The sequence below is a fragment of the Elaeis guineensis genome, chromosome 5, assembly GCF_000442705.2.
Source record: "Elaeis guineensis isolate ETL-2024a chromosome 5, EG11, whole genome shotgun sequence".
Taxonomy (NCBI): domain Eukaryota; kingdom Viridiplantae; phylum Streptophyta; class Magnoliopsida; order Arecales; family Arecaceae; genus Elaeis; species Elaeis guineensis.
In genome coordinates, this window is record NC_025997.2 from 5,033,781 (window position 1) to 5,052,272 (window position 18,492).

General features: G+C 38.3%; 1 protein-coding gene and 2 pseudogenes across 1 annotated transcript; 2 read left to right on the forward strand and 1 right to left on the reverse strand.

Moving 5' to 3' along the window:
• Nucleotides 1-1,043: 1,043 nt before the first annotated feature.
• LOC140857835 (uncharacterized) lies at nucleotides 1,044-3,056 on the forward strand (annotated as a pseudogene).
• Nucleotides 3,057-3,077: 21 nt separating this feature from the next.
• Nucleotides 3,078-4,747, forward strand: LOC109504778 (uncharacterized; annotated as a pseudogene).
• Nucleotides 4,748-4,998: 251 nt separating this feature from the next.
• LOC105044660 (probable sugar phosphate/phosphate translocator At3g11320) lies at nucleotides 4,999-14,915 on the reverse strand. Its single transcript, XM_010922629.3, has 4 exons — nucleotides 13,999-14,915; nucleotides 10,175-10,278; nucleotides 9,748-9,976; nucleotides 4,999-5,497 (listed from the first exon to the last, which is right to left on the reverse strand). Exons 1-4 carry the CDS (start codon nucleotides 14,464-14,466, stop codon nucleotides 5,351-5,353), a joined length of 948 nt encoding a protein of 315 aa, XP_010920931.1. The 5' UTR covers nucleotides 14,467-14,915; the 3' UTR covers nucleotides 4,999-5,350.
• Between the last annotated feature and the right edge of the window lie 3,577 nt (nucleotides 14,916-18,492).

Here is an 18,492-nt window from a genome sequence, read left to right on the forward strand (position 1 = left end):
CTTTGGTGGTATTTGTTTTATCTTCTCCCTCAAGATATTGGGCCACCACTTATTTTACCATCTCTCTCATCCACTTTTTATGCCAAACATGATAATTTGACATGGAATTTATTTTCCTATATCAAATTGCTCCAACCAAATGGGCCCTAAGAGTAAAGGAAAATAGATGCGGAAGTTTTGGTATCTAAAAGTTAGAGATGAATCTTTTAAATTTCTGCAATTACTTTTCGAACTTTGGGCTTACAAGTCTCTAAACAAAAGTTTGGATAAAAGAAACTCTGTTACTTCTTGTGGCCTCAAGGCAAATCTTCTCAAGTTCCATATGATGGTCTTGGACTTATTTTATTTCACATATGCTTGTTTTATTTTCTTCTAGATTTTTTGTTGTTTTGATGTGTTATCAAAGTTTAAAAGTATTGAAGATAATCTTATGCTTCATGAGTTGATTCATTCCAGGACCTTCTATGCTTTGATACAGATGGTGTCTCATCATTGAAACTTTCTAAACTTGAAGAATCTAAAATTCTGTAAATCATGACCAATAAGTAATAACTTATCTGATAAGTCCATAAATTCAGCTTAAATACAATTGCTGCATGTGGATTAATATTAGGTAATCTGAGAAACAAGCAAAATATCTTTGTTATCTTTGATGTTGCCAATGTTTCCAAGCGGTTCAAATAAATTTTTGTTCTGGTCATTTATATTGCTGCCTTGGCAAGAAGTTTATGAAGAGGAGCAGTTAGTTGCAGGGGCAATGATAATGAACATCACAAAAAATTGCGTGGTGGAATGTATCTCAATATTTATAATGAAAATTGTAATTATAATTTGACAGAACTGAAATTGATATCCAACAAAAAGAATAGTTAAGCAGGAAAAGAAAACCAATAGTTGGAAGGCCTTCCCTACCGTTTGTTAACCAGTTATTTAAGTGTCCAACTGAATTGATTTTCAACATTAATTTAATCTAGCAGGCCTTCAAGAAAATCATATTTCCAATAAGACTGTCAGGTGCTTAGGAAGGGGAAGGTCCAGTGAAAATGAGCAAGCAAATGGAACGAGTCCCTGAATTATCAGTCCCCATGGCAAAAGTGAATGAAGTCCCACAAGTACAACTTGCACAAAGGTTTAGCTTGTGAATGTGCATTTTTTAACAAGTGACGTTATCGATCTCTGTGCTTGGCAAAATCAATTCCTTATAGTTGAAATGTGCAATAATCTCGTTATTGTTTTTGATCTTAAATATATGTATGCAGGTGTTCTCAACCCTGAGGAGTTGGCTATTAAATTGCACTTTTGGTAAGGCTGAAGCAACTTCATTGCCTGGATTCCCGAAGATATAAGGAAATCAGCAGAGCTTACATCTACTGGGGCATTAGAAACCTTGCAGTAGAATTGTTCTCTATGAGCTTCCATTCAAAAGTCTCTTGGTAACTGTGAGATTACTACAAAATGCTGTAGATTCCAGCAAGGTAAAACAACGCAGGAAGCTAAATGCGCCATGTCTTGTTTGTAAGATTTTTCCACCTGTAAAATTGTTAAAATGCTTATGTCTCTTAATGTCTCATTTACTAGTGTTGTTTTGCTTTGTTTTGTAGTACTGTTCTCCCTTTTGCATCTCCTAGCTGGGATTATTCATGTTGTGTACGTGCTAATGCAGTTTCGCAGCATCCAAGAGGATCGAATTATTATCTCAAAATAAGGTATGCTCTCTTCATGATTGCCTTGCTATTATTTGTTATGAAAGTGCGGTTAGGTAAGAATTTCTGTTACTTTAGAAGAAGCCCTGTTGTCAGCTAGCAACTTGGAGTGACTTCTGAGTCCCCACATAACGTGGAAGTGGTATGCTCCAATTGTATTGATAGATTCATGTTTTTCCTATTGTTTTACGTGTGGTTGACCTAATACTTTTAATCCTTATGTTGCTCGTGTATAGACATGTTTTTGCATGATGTTTGCTAAACTGACACTACTTATTATTTGAGTTAAGGCTACAAATGAAAGTGGAGACTCAAAGACATCATTAGAGCCATCAGGAATTGTGTCTCAAGCAACTTTATGAGTAGTGCCAAGCAAGTCAGGTTTTGGTTCTTGGAACACCCAACTAAGGAGTAGCAATTGGAAGGCTACTTTTGGTACACAGGTTGGAATAGTCTCTCTGATATTTTAACAAATACTTGGGCATTTTTATTTTGATTTCAGATCGATACATGTATATCTGTTCGGTTCAGTGACTTAGATTTTATATCAATGGGGTGTTTGCAGGCAATGTAATTAATCGGCAGTCTGTTATATTTTCTGCTAAACAAGATGGAGATTCATCCTGTGTCGCATCTAGGTCTATTTGATCACTGGAAGCTACTTCTGGTTCACCCTTAGGCGATTCTGTGGTATCAACTTCTTGTTCATCACTTAGTGGTTCCATTAACAGTTCATCTGATTCAATGGATACATTTCCTTTGGAGACGGCAAGACCTGCTTTTGGAAATACAGATCATTCTTCATTGGGATCAACCACTAAGAAAATCCATGTGTGAAGGTATCTATAATTAAAAGCATGACCAAAAGTGCAAGTAACCCCTCAGTATGTCCAAGATTTATATTCAAGCTCTCTGCAAAAGTATCTCCATATGGTTCTATAAGTAGTGTGGCTTCAGTTATCTTCGTCAGCCTCTGTTGCTACAAAACCGAGTAATTTGAGGGATAGCCTGGACACTAGATCTGCCTTCCCTTCCATGGCAGGCCGTGAGAGGAGCCATCTTTTGTTCATCAGGTTCACAGAAACTAACTGATCAGCCATAATCTGCAACCATTCGTCATAGTGTATCAATAAAGATTCTTCAGAAATTTGTATAATTTCTGAGCTAGATAGTGGAGACAACTCTAAAAGATGCACTCATGGTAGCTCTAGTGCTAAATGAATCAAAACATCAGGACTTCGAATGCCAACTCCCATAGGTGTATATTTTGATGCTGTCAGTCCAAAAAAACAGTACCTGTTCAACATCTTCCTCTACCTATTTTTGCCTTTTCAATTTATGCACAGCTTCTAACCTGATAAGTATTTTTGTATTTACCAGGAGACGTCCCTTGTGGTCAATGTTGAGACATTCTCACAGGCTGGCCAATTACAATGCATGTTTAGAAGTACCGCTGGAATTAGTAGCCCTGTTGGGGTAAACAAACTGAGACCCAGTAAGCTTCAATTATTATGATCTGCTGCAAAGAATGCGTCCACAAAGTTTGATCCTCACACACCCAATTAACAATCTGTCTTCTACTCATGGCATGGAGTCTGCATCACCTACATGTCTGCAACAACTATCAAAACATTCTGAACTAGGTGGCTCTGTGAGATGCAAAAGGTCACGTCTTGTGCCACGATGTTGCCAAGATTTTTGCCTCCTTGTTCAAGTGAAGGAAGCCATTCTAAGGTAAGCAAAGGGATTGTGGCTGATACATCTCAATTTGGTCAGTTATCCAATCCAGGTGTTGAGAGCAAGCCAGTCAGGAACATTCCGAGTTTATAACTGCATTTCCAATTAGAAATAAATCTTGATAACTAATGGTAAAAGATGGTGTGTATTAGTAAAGGGAAGACATGAGCAACCATCATGCATGTACATAAAGGAGAGCCATATGGAAAGTGAATTGCATTCAGTCATCAGAAGCATTGAGAAGGAGAATTTGTTTCCTGCTGATGAAACTGATGTCTGGAGCAAAAACTTGCAGTCTAAAAATCTGAAGCTGCAAACTGTAGGACTCATGGAGGAAAAGATCCTCTTCCTCCCCCCCTCTGTCCCTCTCTATCCCCTTCTCCTTCTCCCCTCGTCCCCTGCTCCTTAAATTTATGTTGAACAAAAGTTTGATGTTCTACAAGCCTCATGAAAGTGAGGGCTTGACGTACGTATCAATTGGCTGTTCTGCTCCTGCTGTTAAGCTCTCAAGAAGTGGTGATTGTCAGAGCATCTTGAAAATCAGGATCTAATAGCCGTAAGGGGAAGGGACTTGAGATGATTTAACGACCAAAGCGACGCGATATGATATAACTGTCTTTGCTGGTCTGGATGTTTACTTGTGCTCCTGAAAGCAGTTTACCGGGCATTGTATTATCTTAAAAGTTGTGTTATGGATAATGTCTGAAGGACTTTACATGCAGAAACCGTGGAAATGAATCTCACTCAAAATTGAAGGAACGTTCTTCATGTTTTAGAGCATATCTTTAATTCCTAGGATTCTGTTAGTCATGAGGTTCTCTCACATTAAAGCGTTAGTCTGAAGCGCTTTGGTACCGTGCTTTTGTTCTGAAATTATGGAGTGGCCACATTTGCATGTAAAAGAAAAGTAGAGACTCCCATTGTCTTTAATTTATTTGCCAAGAGCGGGAGACGGAGGGGGATTTATTCCTAGTTCATATTGTACATCCTCTTACAAGAAAACAACAATTTTCACTGTTGCGACCTTCAAGCTGATAAAATGACAAGCAGTTGATCCTGGAGAACTAAGAAATTAAAGGTGTGCTGTGTGCAGCTTGCTCCTTATCCCTATTTTCTTCGCATTAATTATTGGAGCAAGTCAAGTTGAAACTTGAAAGCAACTTAACAGTAGTACCAAAAAAAAAAATAAGCGCAACTTAACTGCAAGGGTAGAAGGGGGAATCATGAAAAAAGATTCCCCGCTGTGTTGGATGACAGCTATTACAATCTGTACTTCTGGATACTGAAATGATGTGAATCTAGCAATATCGGCACTCTTCTTTTCTGACAGAACAAAATTACTGAATTACCATTTTCTTTTCAAGTGTGGATTATTTTCCTGCGGTAGATTTGCAAATTAAAAATGAAGAATTATATGCTCTCTCATGCATCTGGAAATAAGAAATCTCAGTTGTCTCTATTATATTTTTGTAACAAAGGTATTCAAGCACATGCTTAACAGAATCGTCAGCATACATCATCTGTCAGAATAAGAAGCATCTGTAAATAAAATAAGAAATTATGTGAAACATATTTTATCAATTAATCAAAGGGAGCTAAACGCTCATTGAGCGGATCCCATTTCTCTGAGAAAATCACAGACTGGAATCTCCATAGATGCAGGTGGTGAATACACCATGAACCCTGAATAACAAAATTAAAGGCCTATCAGTGCTTTTTATTGAGATCCATTTCACCTACTCGCTAGTCGGTCAACGCTGTATACACAGAAACCATCGTGCAGCTTCTGGCAAAAGAATACGGTGCAACACATGAAAAAATAATAAAAGCACGCCAACCAATCTCAGGCATCTGGAAGTTGTTGCCCCAATGGAAAAATAAAAAGAACATTCTCTGCGTTCCTGGAATTCTCATTTGTTCCGTTTCTTAGATTCACTGTAAAGAATGACACCAATGACTGTGAGGGTATAACCAAGCATCCCTGTCACAGATACCGGGTTCCTAAATATTAAAATTGAGACTACCACTGCAACAGCACCTTTGGCATTTCCCAGAACCTGGAGAAAAGATACACGAGTAATCATTAGTAAAAATATCCTGATACCCTCTGAATAGAGAAATTCAATGGGTCCCATAACATAATATGTAACCACTCTCATGAGCAAGAGAAATACGATCACAATTTTCTACCACTAGTACAAGATTTTAGCCATCAGTGATCACATTTCTTGCAGGGAACCTCAATCCACTTCACATATCTCGCCAATACCACTTAGATTCTTCCACTGAATGATGCAATCTGGACCAATCCTGATACTGGACCTAACCTTTCAGGTCCACATCAGGCACGGGTCAGGAAGTCTTGACCTGCCAAGGGGTCAGGCTTGGTGAGGTCTGGTCCCCTTCACATATGTAGCACAATAGAGATCTTTCAAATTACCCGAAGTGGGAGAAAAGAAAGCAGCTTGGTGCAGCTAAGCACATTTACATTGGCAACTTGAGGAAAGAGAAGTTGGAAAGTTGAAAATGCTTGAATTGCTCTTCATATGATCGGTAAGGAATACTTTCAGTAGACCAGAGTAGCGTTCAGTGAGATGGATAGGTTCAACTGGGTCAACCTTTCGAACCATCACACGACTCCTTTATCACATCGGGCCACTCAGACCCAATTTTTAAATAAAACTGTTTGACTCAGCAAGGACTACAGTTGAATACTCGATATAGACGAGTAGAACTGGTCTCAGCCCAGCTGGTTTGCTGATTTATATTTAAAATAAAAAGAATAGAGGACTTTGAGAATTGATCTTTGATTTGGGAAAGAAGGCTTTGATAAGGTTGGCTTATCTCCATTTTGGCCACTGCATCCATGGGAACGGACCCTCATCATCATATCTATGGTGACGAAGCCCTTCATCCCCGAATCCATGGTCGAGCTTGTGGTCGCTGGATCTGTGATGGAAGAGATCGTGGACAAGAAATCCATGGCAAAGGTGCTCCTGGTCACAGGATCCATGGCAGAGAAGCACATGGTGGCAGGATCCATGGCAAGGGAGCCCCTCATTGCCGGATCCCCAATGAAGAAGCCCCTTATCACCGGCTCTGTGACAGAGGGTATTTGTCCTCGCCAAATATGTGGAAAATGAGAAACATAGCGCATGATCTTCTTCCTCGTTTTCTTCTTCTTTCCTCCTCCTCATTCCCCTTTTCTCCTATCTGCTTCTTTTTCATTTGACTAGGAACAGAGGGATATAGAACCATGACCGAGGGACCAGGGACCATGAAGGCTTTACAATGGGGAGAGGTGAACCAAAAGGAGAGTGGAGAATGATCTGGTCCAACCATGGCTGACCAGGGTTGGACCGGTAACCCAAGACAGACTCAGTAATTGGTCCAAACAAGTGAACAGGTTCCAAACACTAAACTAGAAGACCTACTCTTATAGCAGAGCCAGTTTCCATTGTCAAGTTCCAAAATTGGATCAAGCTTCAGCTGAAAACGTTACTGCCTCATGACCATAATAATTCAAATGAAAGATTGAAGGATTGGAGTCCATAAAACCTACCAGTAGAAAAATGAGACTCACTAAATTTCAGCAAAGGTTAGAGATCAATGAGGGGATACTGGTAAAGCTGGCAAAATATGACCCGACCCATCAATCCGACCCGTATTCAATCCGCCGTAAACAGATTTGGATTTGGACTAAACTGGTTCAGAGGTTATAAACAGATCGACCTATTTAACTCGTTTAATATTTGGGTTGAATTTGGATTTCAGATATTTGACTCATTTAATATTTAGATCGGGTTGAATCAGATAGCTTATTTAATCTATTTAATCCGTTTAAGATCTATTCATCTGTTTAAAACTTGCCTAACCTGCATCTAACCCATTTAATCTGATATGTTCAATCCATTAAAAATCTGTTTAACCTATTTAACCTATTTAACCTAATTTGACCCATTTAATAAACAAGTTAAGCAGGTTGGATCGGGTTCAGATCTGAATTTTTGACCTGTTTAAAAAGATTGGATTTGGGTTGATGATTTTTTGATCCAACCAGCATCAACCCGACCCAATTGCCACCCCTAGGTACTAGTAACAACATGCAAGTGCAATAATTAACAATCATTTGCCTGTTTGTAGTCCTCTTCACCATCCCTTTTTTATGAAGCATGAATAAGAGTACCCTCATTAAAATTCCAAACATGATGGCAATGACATGATGGTAACTAAGGTAATAACAGAAGGGAAAAAAGGATGGTAGAGGTGACAAAAAATCTGACACATCACCAGTGAGAAATGTATTTTACTTTGGGTTTTTGCTATGGTAAATTTTTATTTTTATATTTTATAGAAGTTGAAAGGAAATCCTAATTATTCTTTCAAAATGTATAGAAGCGAATCTTTTTTCTATTTTTCTTTCACTCTAAGGTCTAGCATTTGCCTTCTACCTCTACCCTGCTACCCAACCATAGTCTTTGCTAACTTCTACAACGACCACCACTCCTCTATCTCCACCTCGTTCCCCTATCTCCATTGTCAACAACTGCTCATCCAGTTCGAAGTCAGGTTTGCCACCCTGAGACTGTTGGTGTTGGTAGCTCAATGGCCTAACAAAGGGTGGTGATGGGATTTCCAGCAATTCAAGATTTGGTGAAAGTCTGACTAGAAGAGTACTCAAGGTAGATGTGGCAGTAAAGGAAATTGATGACACCAAACACAAGCAGGCAAGGTCAAAGTAGTGGAAGTAGGCTTTGAGGAAGGTCAGGAGGGTGAAGAATAATTGCTGGTCCAGCCACTGTTTAATGAGGTGGAGGTTCAAACATAGTGGAAGTTGAAGCCATAAGAAAATGATTGGTCATTTTTTTCCATTTTTCTGACAGGGATTAAATAATTGCAGTATTTTTCCTTTTTGTCTTGATATATTTATCGTACTTGGCATGAGTACTAACATCTCAAACTGTCTAATGTTCAAATGTGCATGGTGATCCATGCCATCCATTTTGAAATGGAAGGATGATATATTGGATAACTCTCCAATACGAAACTGCAATTTACTGTAACAAGAACTATTCAGCTTAAGCAGTGGACAGGAGAAATCGATTATTATTATTTTGCTTTAGGAGACTCATCAAACTAGGAAGGTAATTTTGCTTTCCATTTGTGGCACTACCAAGTTTTTTTTAATCATCTTTCCCTTTTGTTTGAAATATAATCAATACATATGTCACCACTATAAGGCTATAATGACAACTTCTATCCAATAACAACCCTCAAAAACTCTCATATATCGGAACCTGTGTTACACAAAAAGGTTTAGTTTTGAGATCTCTTTCACAAAGTTTGTCATTCTATCCTGAATGAATCACAATTCTTTTAGCCCATCATGTAGAGGGTGAGCCTTGGCGCAATGGTAAGATTGCTCCAACATGACCAAAGGTCCAAGATTTGAAACATGAAAATAGCCTCTTGGCATGTAGGATAAAGCTGCATAAATTTGACACCCCGCAGGGGCAATGGAGGGAGCCTCATGCACTTGATTGTCATTTCATAGCATCTAGTCTGTTATCCCTCATCTTTCAAAATCTATGGCACTTCCATTCTCTTTACTGCTCCGCACCCATTGAGCAGGACAATAATTCTCTTTACATAATCCTCCACATAAATCAACTCAACAAACTCAAACTACTTAAAGATCTTATCCTCAGCCTCCCTATTGCATACTCCTAATTACACTTTATGGCAAGATAGAAACTCTCGCCCTTGCCCTTTATAGAAAATTTACTTCAATATGCTCTCCAATTTATTGGCAACCATGATAAACAACCAAAATACAGAAGGGAACTAAAGGGCCCGAAAAAACATAGTGATAGTAAGAATTAACTTCATGTGAGTCAATTTCCATGGAAGCTTTCCTCCTTTCCAATTAGGCAACTTACTACCTAAACTCTTAGGTCATGTTTACTTGCCAAAGAAAAGCAAAGAACAAGACACGAAAAAAAATGGAAAAAAAAAAAAGAAACAGAGATTTTTATCTTGGTTGGTTGAGTTTAGAAAAAATACAGAGGAAATCCCCTAAAATAGCTGCTACTCGCGGTTAAACAGCAGAATTGTAATCACTATTTAGAGGGAGATGGATGAAGTAGAAGATACCAATATCAGCAAACAGGTGACCTAGGGGACCACTAACATGGATTGAAAAGGAAAATACACCTAGTAACAACATTTTCAACTCCATCTGTTTGCACAACATTCCATAAAACAGTAAGAGAGCAGGAAAGAGTAGAATTTCATCAAGAAAGCATACCTGGAGAGTCAAGGCACTGGTATGTTTGGTGACCAAGAAATTAGTCAAATTCACAAAATACGCCAGGGCAGAGTTAAACAGCAGATACCAAATAATTTTCAAATCTTTTCTGGCAAGCGCTAATAAGATACCAACCACATTTTCCTCCATGAAAATTGTTGCTGGAAGCAGGAAAACTACTGCTATTGGAGCCATATACAGGAGGAGATTCATAGAATTAAGCTTTTCCCTGATATATCATAAATATTGACAATTAAAAAATATGTTTTAGTATAGATGTTTTAAATCAATGATGAATTCCATGATGAGGAAAGTGTATCCAAAGAATATAATCACAAATGAAATAACAAATGCCCAAAGAAGATATAACACAATCTTGGTATTTGAATTATATCCATAAAATGTTAGAAAGAAATGTATTCCTTACCCTTCAGAGGACAACAAAATCCCCTGCAGAACTGATTTAAGTGCCCTTGCAGCAGTTGCACCAATGCACATAATAAACCCAAACAAATGAAAACTTGGCTCTCCCTGTGAAGTCAAAACTTAAGAAAGTCAATATTTAACAATTCCAGTCTTAAAGTCTTGATGAACAAGCATACCAGATATATAACTGGATACAATGGAATTCATGGAATAATTTGACTTGCCACCATGAAAAAATACACATTACAATGAACAATATGATATACCTACTTGTCTAAAATTAGCATCACTAATTAGGGTTGGAAATGGGCTTGGGAAGCCTCAGGTCATCCCATGGCCTGGGCTCGAGGCTGTTCAGGTTGGGTTTGGAACTCAAAGTAAGGCTCACAGGAATTTTTGCCCAGCTTGGGGGTCAATACTTGGCCTAGGCTAGGCCCAAATACTAAGCCCATCTTCGCTTTGCTCCTCCATTCCCCCCCCCCCCCGACAGCCACTCTCTCCCAAACCCTAGATCTAAAGCGAGCTTGGTTTTCTTCAACAACATCTCTAGTCCTCCCATGGCCTACAACAAGAGCGCACCACGATCAATCCTCACGACCTTCATCCCTGAACTGCCGTACCTGGTAGCTAGAGACCATGCTCAAGTCCCATTGCTATGGGTTTCTCCAAGCTCCCATATATCATGAGGGCTAACCTTTCCCTATCTCTCTTTAGGGCTTCTTCGAGCTCCCATGGTAGAAGTCGATAACCTCGATAAGTGGTGCCACCATGCCACGGAGAAGGCTGTCCTTGTAATTACTCAAGTACTTTTCAGTTTCCAAAACGCTAGGGTGCTGCCATCTCAGATGTGGGGACCAGTCAGGAAGAGTTCAACAGATAATGATGGAGGGCATACAAGATGAGATGGAGAAGGCGGCAGCAACATTAAAGGAAAAAATAATGGCTAGCCTAGCATCACCTCTCGACCACAGCTGTTGATCCAGAGTGCTGACTAGCAATGGAAGCAACGGCGATCACAGATCAAGCCTCCTAAAGAAGTTGGCAACAGTGGAACAACGATCGAGAAGATGATGGATTGCGGAAGTTGAAGTCCTCTTGGAGGGGTACAAGGATGGCTTAGCTTAGCCTAGTCTTTTAGCCTAAACAGGCTAATTTGGGTAAATCGATTGGTTGTCGAATTGGGACCATGCCCAGGCTTAGGCTAGGATTTTTTTTTTTTAAAAAAAATCTCTATGCCTAAGCTGGGCCCAAGCTGAGAAAAATACAAATTGGGCTTGGGTAGTCGAACCATATTACTAATTAATAGTTTAAATCATATTGAGATTATAGTGTCCAACAATTAGAGGGGTTTAAAAAGTTTTTTTTTTTTAAAAAAAGTAACTTCATACATCAGCCTAAGTTCACAAGACCATGGTAGCTAGCTTCTTAAAAATAATTTTGTAGTCGTAACACCAAGAGAATCAATGTTGATGTTAAAAAACAAGAAGCAAGAAGACTAGTTAATGCCATCAAATTTTCTATAAGAAGCACCACACACACACACACACACACACAAAATTAAGATAAAAAATAGGCCTTTCATCCAATATATGTAGAGTCGACTACACAATTCAAAGTGTGATTGATTAAATTTTATCAATGTTATTGTTGGCACCAAGCTATTAATACCCCAAAGGAAGACCAATTGTGTCACTAATAACATTGCCCTAGACCCCCACACTCCACTAAAAGGGTCTAGCATTGCCACACCTTGCATACCTTGCATAGCATTCAGTTTTATGGGGAAAAACACCCTCTGTCTTCTTGAAGTCAGCCAGTGGTGGTGTTATACCATTAGTATCCTATTGACGATATGCTCCTATCACTAGCACTCTAGACAGCGCATAATAGCCATCAACATCTTATTGGCAACACGTAACAGCCATCAGTAGCCCTTGGCTTTCTAGGAGCAAGGGACTTGCCGGAAATGAGTCTTTATTGGGAAAAAGGACCCTAGGACTTCTTGGAATTAACTGATGGTGGTATTGTACCATCAGTACCCTACAAACGGTATGCTGCTGCTGTCAATACCCTATTGACACCGTGTAACAGCCATCAGTATCGCCTGAGTTTCTAGAAGGGACCAACTGATGGCAGATCTTGACTGCTGCTTGCCTACCAACACCTAACTAGTTGCCTACCTCCCATATCATCGCTAGGTTCTCGACTTCTATCTAAACTCCAATTTCCCAAGTTGATTTCTACTCGGATTTTTAATTAATTTTGACAAGTTTCGGACAATTTATCACTAATTCTTTTAGTCCTACACTGAATACGTGATCTCTGGACCTTTGCAGGAGGTCCTATATAAATCCCCACGTTCCAAGCAGCCAGGAACCATCACAAGATCGATAAGAAATCACTGAAAGTCTCAACAATGAGCTTTGAACCTTTGCAACAGCACACTTCTTGAGAGTAAAGCTTTCCTTCATTGATGAAGGCAACGGTTCCTAGCCTTCTGCATTTCTGGAGGTTGCAACGGAGTAGATGGGGCTCATAGGAGAATAATCTGGCTGAACGCATCAAAAGTGGAACTCTATTCTTCTCTTTTCTCTTCTTTTTCTACTTTTGCTTAATTTTTTGCATTAACATAATTTAACTCAATTTCTGCATATTAGCCTAGCCTTTAGCCCTTCATTTCCTTTTTGAGGTCTTAAAGAAAGGCGAGGTGTTCCAATACCTCCCCTTCCTGTAAAAAATCTCCTAGATTAGCATCATAGTAATTGTTCCTATCAATTTCTAGTTTAGATTTTATTTACTTCACCCAACTTGCTCTAATTTCTTTAAATCTTTCTTTCTTAGGCACTTTGAAACCCTTAGGTTGGGTATATCCTTGTTCTAAAGAGGTTGGGCTTACATCAAACATCTCCTATGAAAGCAATCTTCATTTCTTGGTGGCCAAAGAAATGTCTGGTGGCAATCATGAGCAGCCTGTTTGTAGCAGTGGGATCCTGTGGGCAGTTAACATCCTACATATAGCGTAGACCCTTCATCTAGGAGCTAAAAGCAGCATAAGTAGGTCCTAAAGCTAGAAACTTGCTCTTAACCTGACATTGACCCTTTATGAATTAATGCAATATACCTAGGAAAGGTGATTTTCGATCCACACCTGCCAAAAGTTTAGACTTAAAAGAAAATCTAGCGGATATTGAGCACTTCATTCATCTTGAGGCATGTAATAATTACAAAAAAGAATCATATCTAAACACAATTTGAATGATGTCAAACAATCAACAGTCCACAGTGTGACGGATGCAAAGAGCAAACCACAAAAAAAAGGACAGGTAGAAACTGCTTCTCACTTTATGTTCATTTATTGATGCAAGTTCATCTGAAACGAGCACTGATGCATTACTGTTTGTTATGACAATAAGTAATTAAATGAAAAGGTAATGGTATTTCAGAAATGGACAACAAACAAGCAAAATATGACAAAACTCAACAACCAAAACTAAACTAACCCGATATACAGAACATAAGTGTTTCTTTGGCGGCATAAGCATCTGTGAAGTATACTGCATTGTCTAAGCATCCAGAACAGATAAAACAAAGTCATTCAACATGCGAAAAAAGTGATGATTCTCGACTTTTCAACAGTCCTACAGCTCCACTTCAATTAGATTTAACGAAGATCGCCTTTTTTTTTTGGATCAAAATCCACATAATACGGTAAATCTAAGATATTTAGTTGCTTGATAAAACACAGTACTAAACCACAAATCAGTCAACCAAGAAACATATGAATAAACCGATCAAATCTTACACGCGTTCAGACAACAGACTCACCCCGCTAGCGATGATGACGCCGGTGACGACCGGAACAAGAGTGAGGTAAGTGATCCAGGCCTCCCGGCGAACGGTCATAATGTAAGCGAAGACCGCCGTGAAGAAGGGCGTGGTGGCGCCGACGGCCTGATTGAAGGAAACGGGGAGAAAGCGAAGGGAGATGTTGCCGCTGACGACGGAGCCACAGAAGACGAGACTGAGCGCGGAGATCTTCAAGAACTGGACGCGGGATCTGACGGCCTGGAGGGGGACGAGCTTGAGCCAGGCGATGGCGAGGTAGCTGAGGAGGGAGCAGGCCGTCATGTGGCACATGGTGAGGAAGATCGGGTACTTGAACCCGTAGTTGCTCAGAAGGTATTTGTTCAAAAGTAGCACCCCGATGTTCGACGAATACCACGCCGTCACCAGCCCGATCGTGAACAACCGCCCGGTCGCCAGCGACGGCGTCGATCCCCCCTTCGCGCTCATCTCTCCTCCTCCTCCTCAACCTCCGCGCCCCCCCCCCCCCCCCCCCCCCCTCTCTATGTATTGGAGATCCGGGAAGAAATATAGATGGGATCTTGGAAATAAATAGGATTTGAGCGTTTCCGCGGGAGATTATTCAGGGTTTGGGTAATTAGGCCAGAGTTTTAAGGGGGGAGGGAAATGGGGGAGGATCCGAGAAGAGGATTTCATGAGATTTGTCTGAATGGGATTGGGGAAACAACAAGAAGAGAAAGCAAAGAAAGAGAGAGAGAGAGAGCTGAGGAAACGTAGTCTTCGTTCGCAGGATGAGAGGAGAAGAAGGTTTCCGTTGATCCAGTGGCTGGATTCGAAGCTCGGAGATCTTGAAACCCTCTCGCTGTGTGTGTGCGCAGTTCGGCGGCAACCGTTGATTCTGTGAAATTTTTAGTTGTTTGTTATTAGGTCTACTTTTAATTGAGTTTCTTGTCCGTCTAATTTGATCTTTTAATGATTTAGATGTTATTGGTTCTTGTCCGCCTACTTTGCATTCTTTCGAGTAATGAGTTGATGTTGACATCGAATTGGATCTAAAAATTAACAGAGCATGGATAATGATCTCCCATGTTCATGGTCTTATGATAAAAAAGTTGGTAGCTTTCCTAAAGCCATTCTGGGAAACAAGCCAAAATGCCAATCATCAAATTTGGTTTGGACTCATCTGCGGCTTCCCAACCACCTTTAATTAAAAAATATAAAATTTATTTTTTCTATCTATTCATTTATTCATATATATATATATATATATATATATATATATATATATATAATATAAATATTTTGTTAATATAATCATGTTATTCTTTGAATTTTTTTAAATTAATTTGGCTGAGTGAGATTCTTTAAATTAGTTTTTATTTACCACAGAGTTGTCTGATTGGATAAATATAGTCACTCGGGTTCAACGATGTTGGACCGGTCTAATTTGGGTTTGGGGAGACAGGGAGGGTTTGGTTTTAATTTGGATTTTTCCGAGGGGACCAGAGGCAACACAAAGAAGGGAAGGTCCATGAGCAAGGTGTACAACATAGAAATAAATTTTCGTCGCCGTCCCAATTTTTTTGTTATATATTAACTGTGGTGCCACGTGCGTTGTTACAGTACATGTGGGTCCGGTATTTGGTCTTTAGACAAGCACCGAATTATGAAGGTTAGAAATAGAGGATATGTTTGGTTTGCAAACATAATTGGAATCGATTTGAAATGGATTAGAATAAAAATAAAATAATTTAGTCACGATGCATTTGATTCGAAATAGAATTAGAATTAAAAAAATTTAATATTAGAGATGAATAAAGATTAATTTTTGAAAAGATCGAGATATTTTTATTTTTTTAAAATTAAAATAAAAATATTTTTTTAATAAAATAATTACAATGAAAATTATTTATTTTATTTTTATTTTAAAATATTTTAATTTTTTTTATAAAAATAGATAATTAAATAATTTTTTGTTTCTAATGTAACGTTTTAAAAACAAAAACGTTTAGATTAAAGCATCTAGGGACACTTCTATGTTTTCTGCTAAAGAAAAAAAGAGATCAAAGTATTCAACGAAGTTAGAAAAACAAAATTGGCAACTCATACACTTAGAGTGTACCAATAATAGGATGCATACATGCATATAAAAAGAATAAATATTGTACAAGCATTTAATTTATTGAATAACTAATTATCTTATGCTTTTTTTGCTATCTATATGCCTTTGTTTAATCAGTAAATGCTATTTGTCTATGCATCATCCTTTCTCCTCATAATGATAACAAATAGAGAATACAGATAAAAGATTCAATAGTTGAAATACAAGATCCAACTATGATTTATCTTAAAAGAAACAATATAACAATTTTTGTTTAATATATTTTTCTAACAATTAATATAAAGATTAATTGGAGTGGAGAAATAGAAAAAGTTAGGCGGGCGCAAGAGTGAAGGCTATGATTAAGAGAAAGGTTTTCATATATTTACTGTCAAAATATATGGTATTTTTATTGAAATTTTTATTTAGATTGGTGAAGAATTTAAGTCCTAGCAGTTCTTAAGAAGTTCGGCTTTTTATATAGAGTGGTTGAGGATATGTTAGTTAATTAAATAAGAACAATTAAATATCCCTACAAGTTGATTTTAGGAGTCCTCATTAAACTAATTATGTTGCTAACAAGGGAATTCTACCAGCTAAGATGCTTGAGTGCCAAAGATTTAAATTTCCTAATGAAGCTTATGAATTTTTTAGTGATCAAAATCAAGATGGTTTTCGATTAATATGTGAAGAGTATTTTCATCCAGGAATTGACAAAGGAACACATTTAAAATATAACAATAAAACTTTAATGTAATATGTTAATTTTTTGAAAGAAAAGAAAGAAGTCATCTTCGCAATATCTTTTTTGAGAAATGTGTGGAGAATAGTCGAAAGAATCTACTACTCATCAATTTTATTTATAAAAAAATTAAAAAAATTATAGATAGAACTTACAATATTGAGGTTCTTGCTTAGCCAAAAGATAATATTTACATACTTATAATAGAAAATTTCAAAGGAGACTTGTTAATTGTCTTAGTGAAGTATGAAGTCTAAAGAGTAAATACCAAAAATCAAAAAAAAGGAGACTCAGCGAGTAGTATCTGTTCAAAAAGTTGTAGTAAGTTGAATCTTATGAAAATCACAGTGCTGCACTCTCAATCATTGTCTCCCATCCCAGCCATTGTAATACAATGGATAAAGAGCCAAAAGATAAGATCAAATTATAGATAATGGAGTCTGACATGAGAAGTCCACCCAAAATCAAGGATAGCACACTATAGTATGGGACAAAATTAGAGCAAATGCCCAGTACCAGCAGCATAACTGAGCAAAGAAGGGAGTATGTAGTATAGTATAAAATAAACCAAAGAAGGTTAATCATCCTAAACTTCAGAGATTAGCATCAGGTAATTTTCCTTTCAGAAGATTTCTAGCTAGAGAAACTGCACTGGAGAGTTCAATGGATTTGCAAAGAATGGTCCATTCTTGAAACCGATGAATCACCTTTCTAAATATGGTCTCTTTCGTTGAACTTTCTCTTAAAAAAATTTTGAAATTTCTTTCCTTCCAACAACTTGAGATCATAGCTGCCATCAACATGAAGATTGGATTGACAGATTTGAAATGTTGTTTATACCAATTAGAGCAAAGTTGTGATAAGGTAGATGGTACAGGAGGAGCTTTTAACCTATCACAGATCCAAAACCAGTTTTTAAAAATAAAAGAGCAATTGATGAATAAATAATCCAAAGATTCAACCACATTATTACACAGAACACAGCCACCAAAATTTTTGCCCAATTTTTTCTGAATAAGTTCTGTGGTATTTAGTTTATTAGAGAATGTCATGTTGCGTCCAAGATCCGATACCACATGGTGCAACAGGAGAAAAGAAGAAACAAAACAAGAAACACAATACAAATATATAGATCGACCTCAAGTCTACCTCTACGGGACGTGCAAGCTTCACTATGAGAGAATAAAAAATACAAGAAGAACTCACCACTCAATCTTTGTACAAGAGTCTCTCAAGAAAAAGCTTCAAAATCTACATAAAAGCTCTCTAAAATTTCTCTTAAAGCTTTTCTGCACCTCCAAGATATTACCAGCTTTCCAACGCAACTGATGGCTCATCAATCGAAGTTATATAGACTCCAAAACTTCAAAACACTGTTATACTAGAAAATAGAGTTTCAATCAAGCCTAGAATCATCCGTGGCCATCCGATTGTGATCGACTTGCACCAGAGCCATCTGAACAAATCAGGCCCATCGATCATCTAATTAAGCCTAAATTCATCCTCAGCCGTCCGATCATGACCGACTGCGATCTAGATCATCGGATCGCGTAAAAAATCACCTGAACCGTGCGTGGACCGCGTGTTCGATCCACACCGATCTCAAGGACCGCCCAGCGCCCCACGGTCCACGATGGACCATGCGAGTGCTAGGCATGGGCGCCCCACGCGT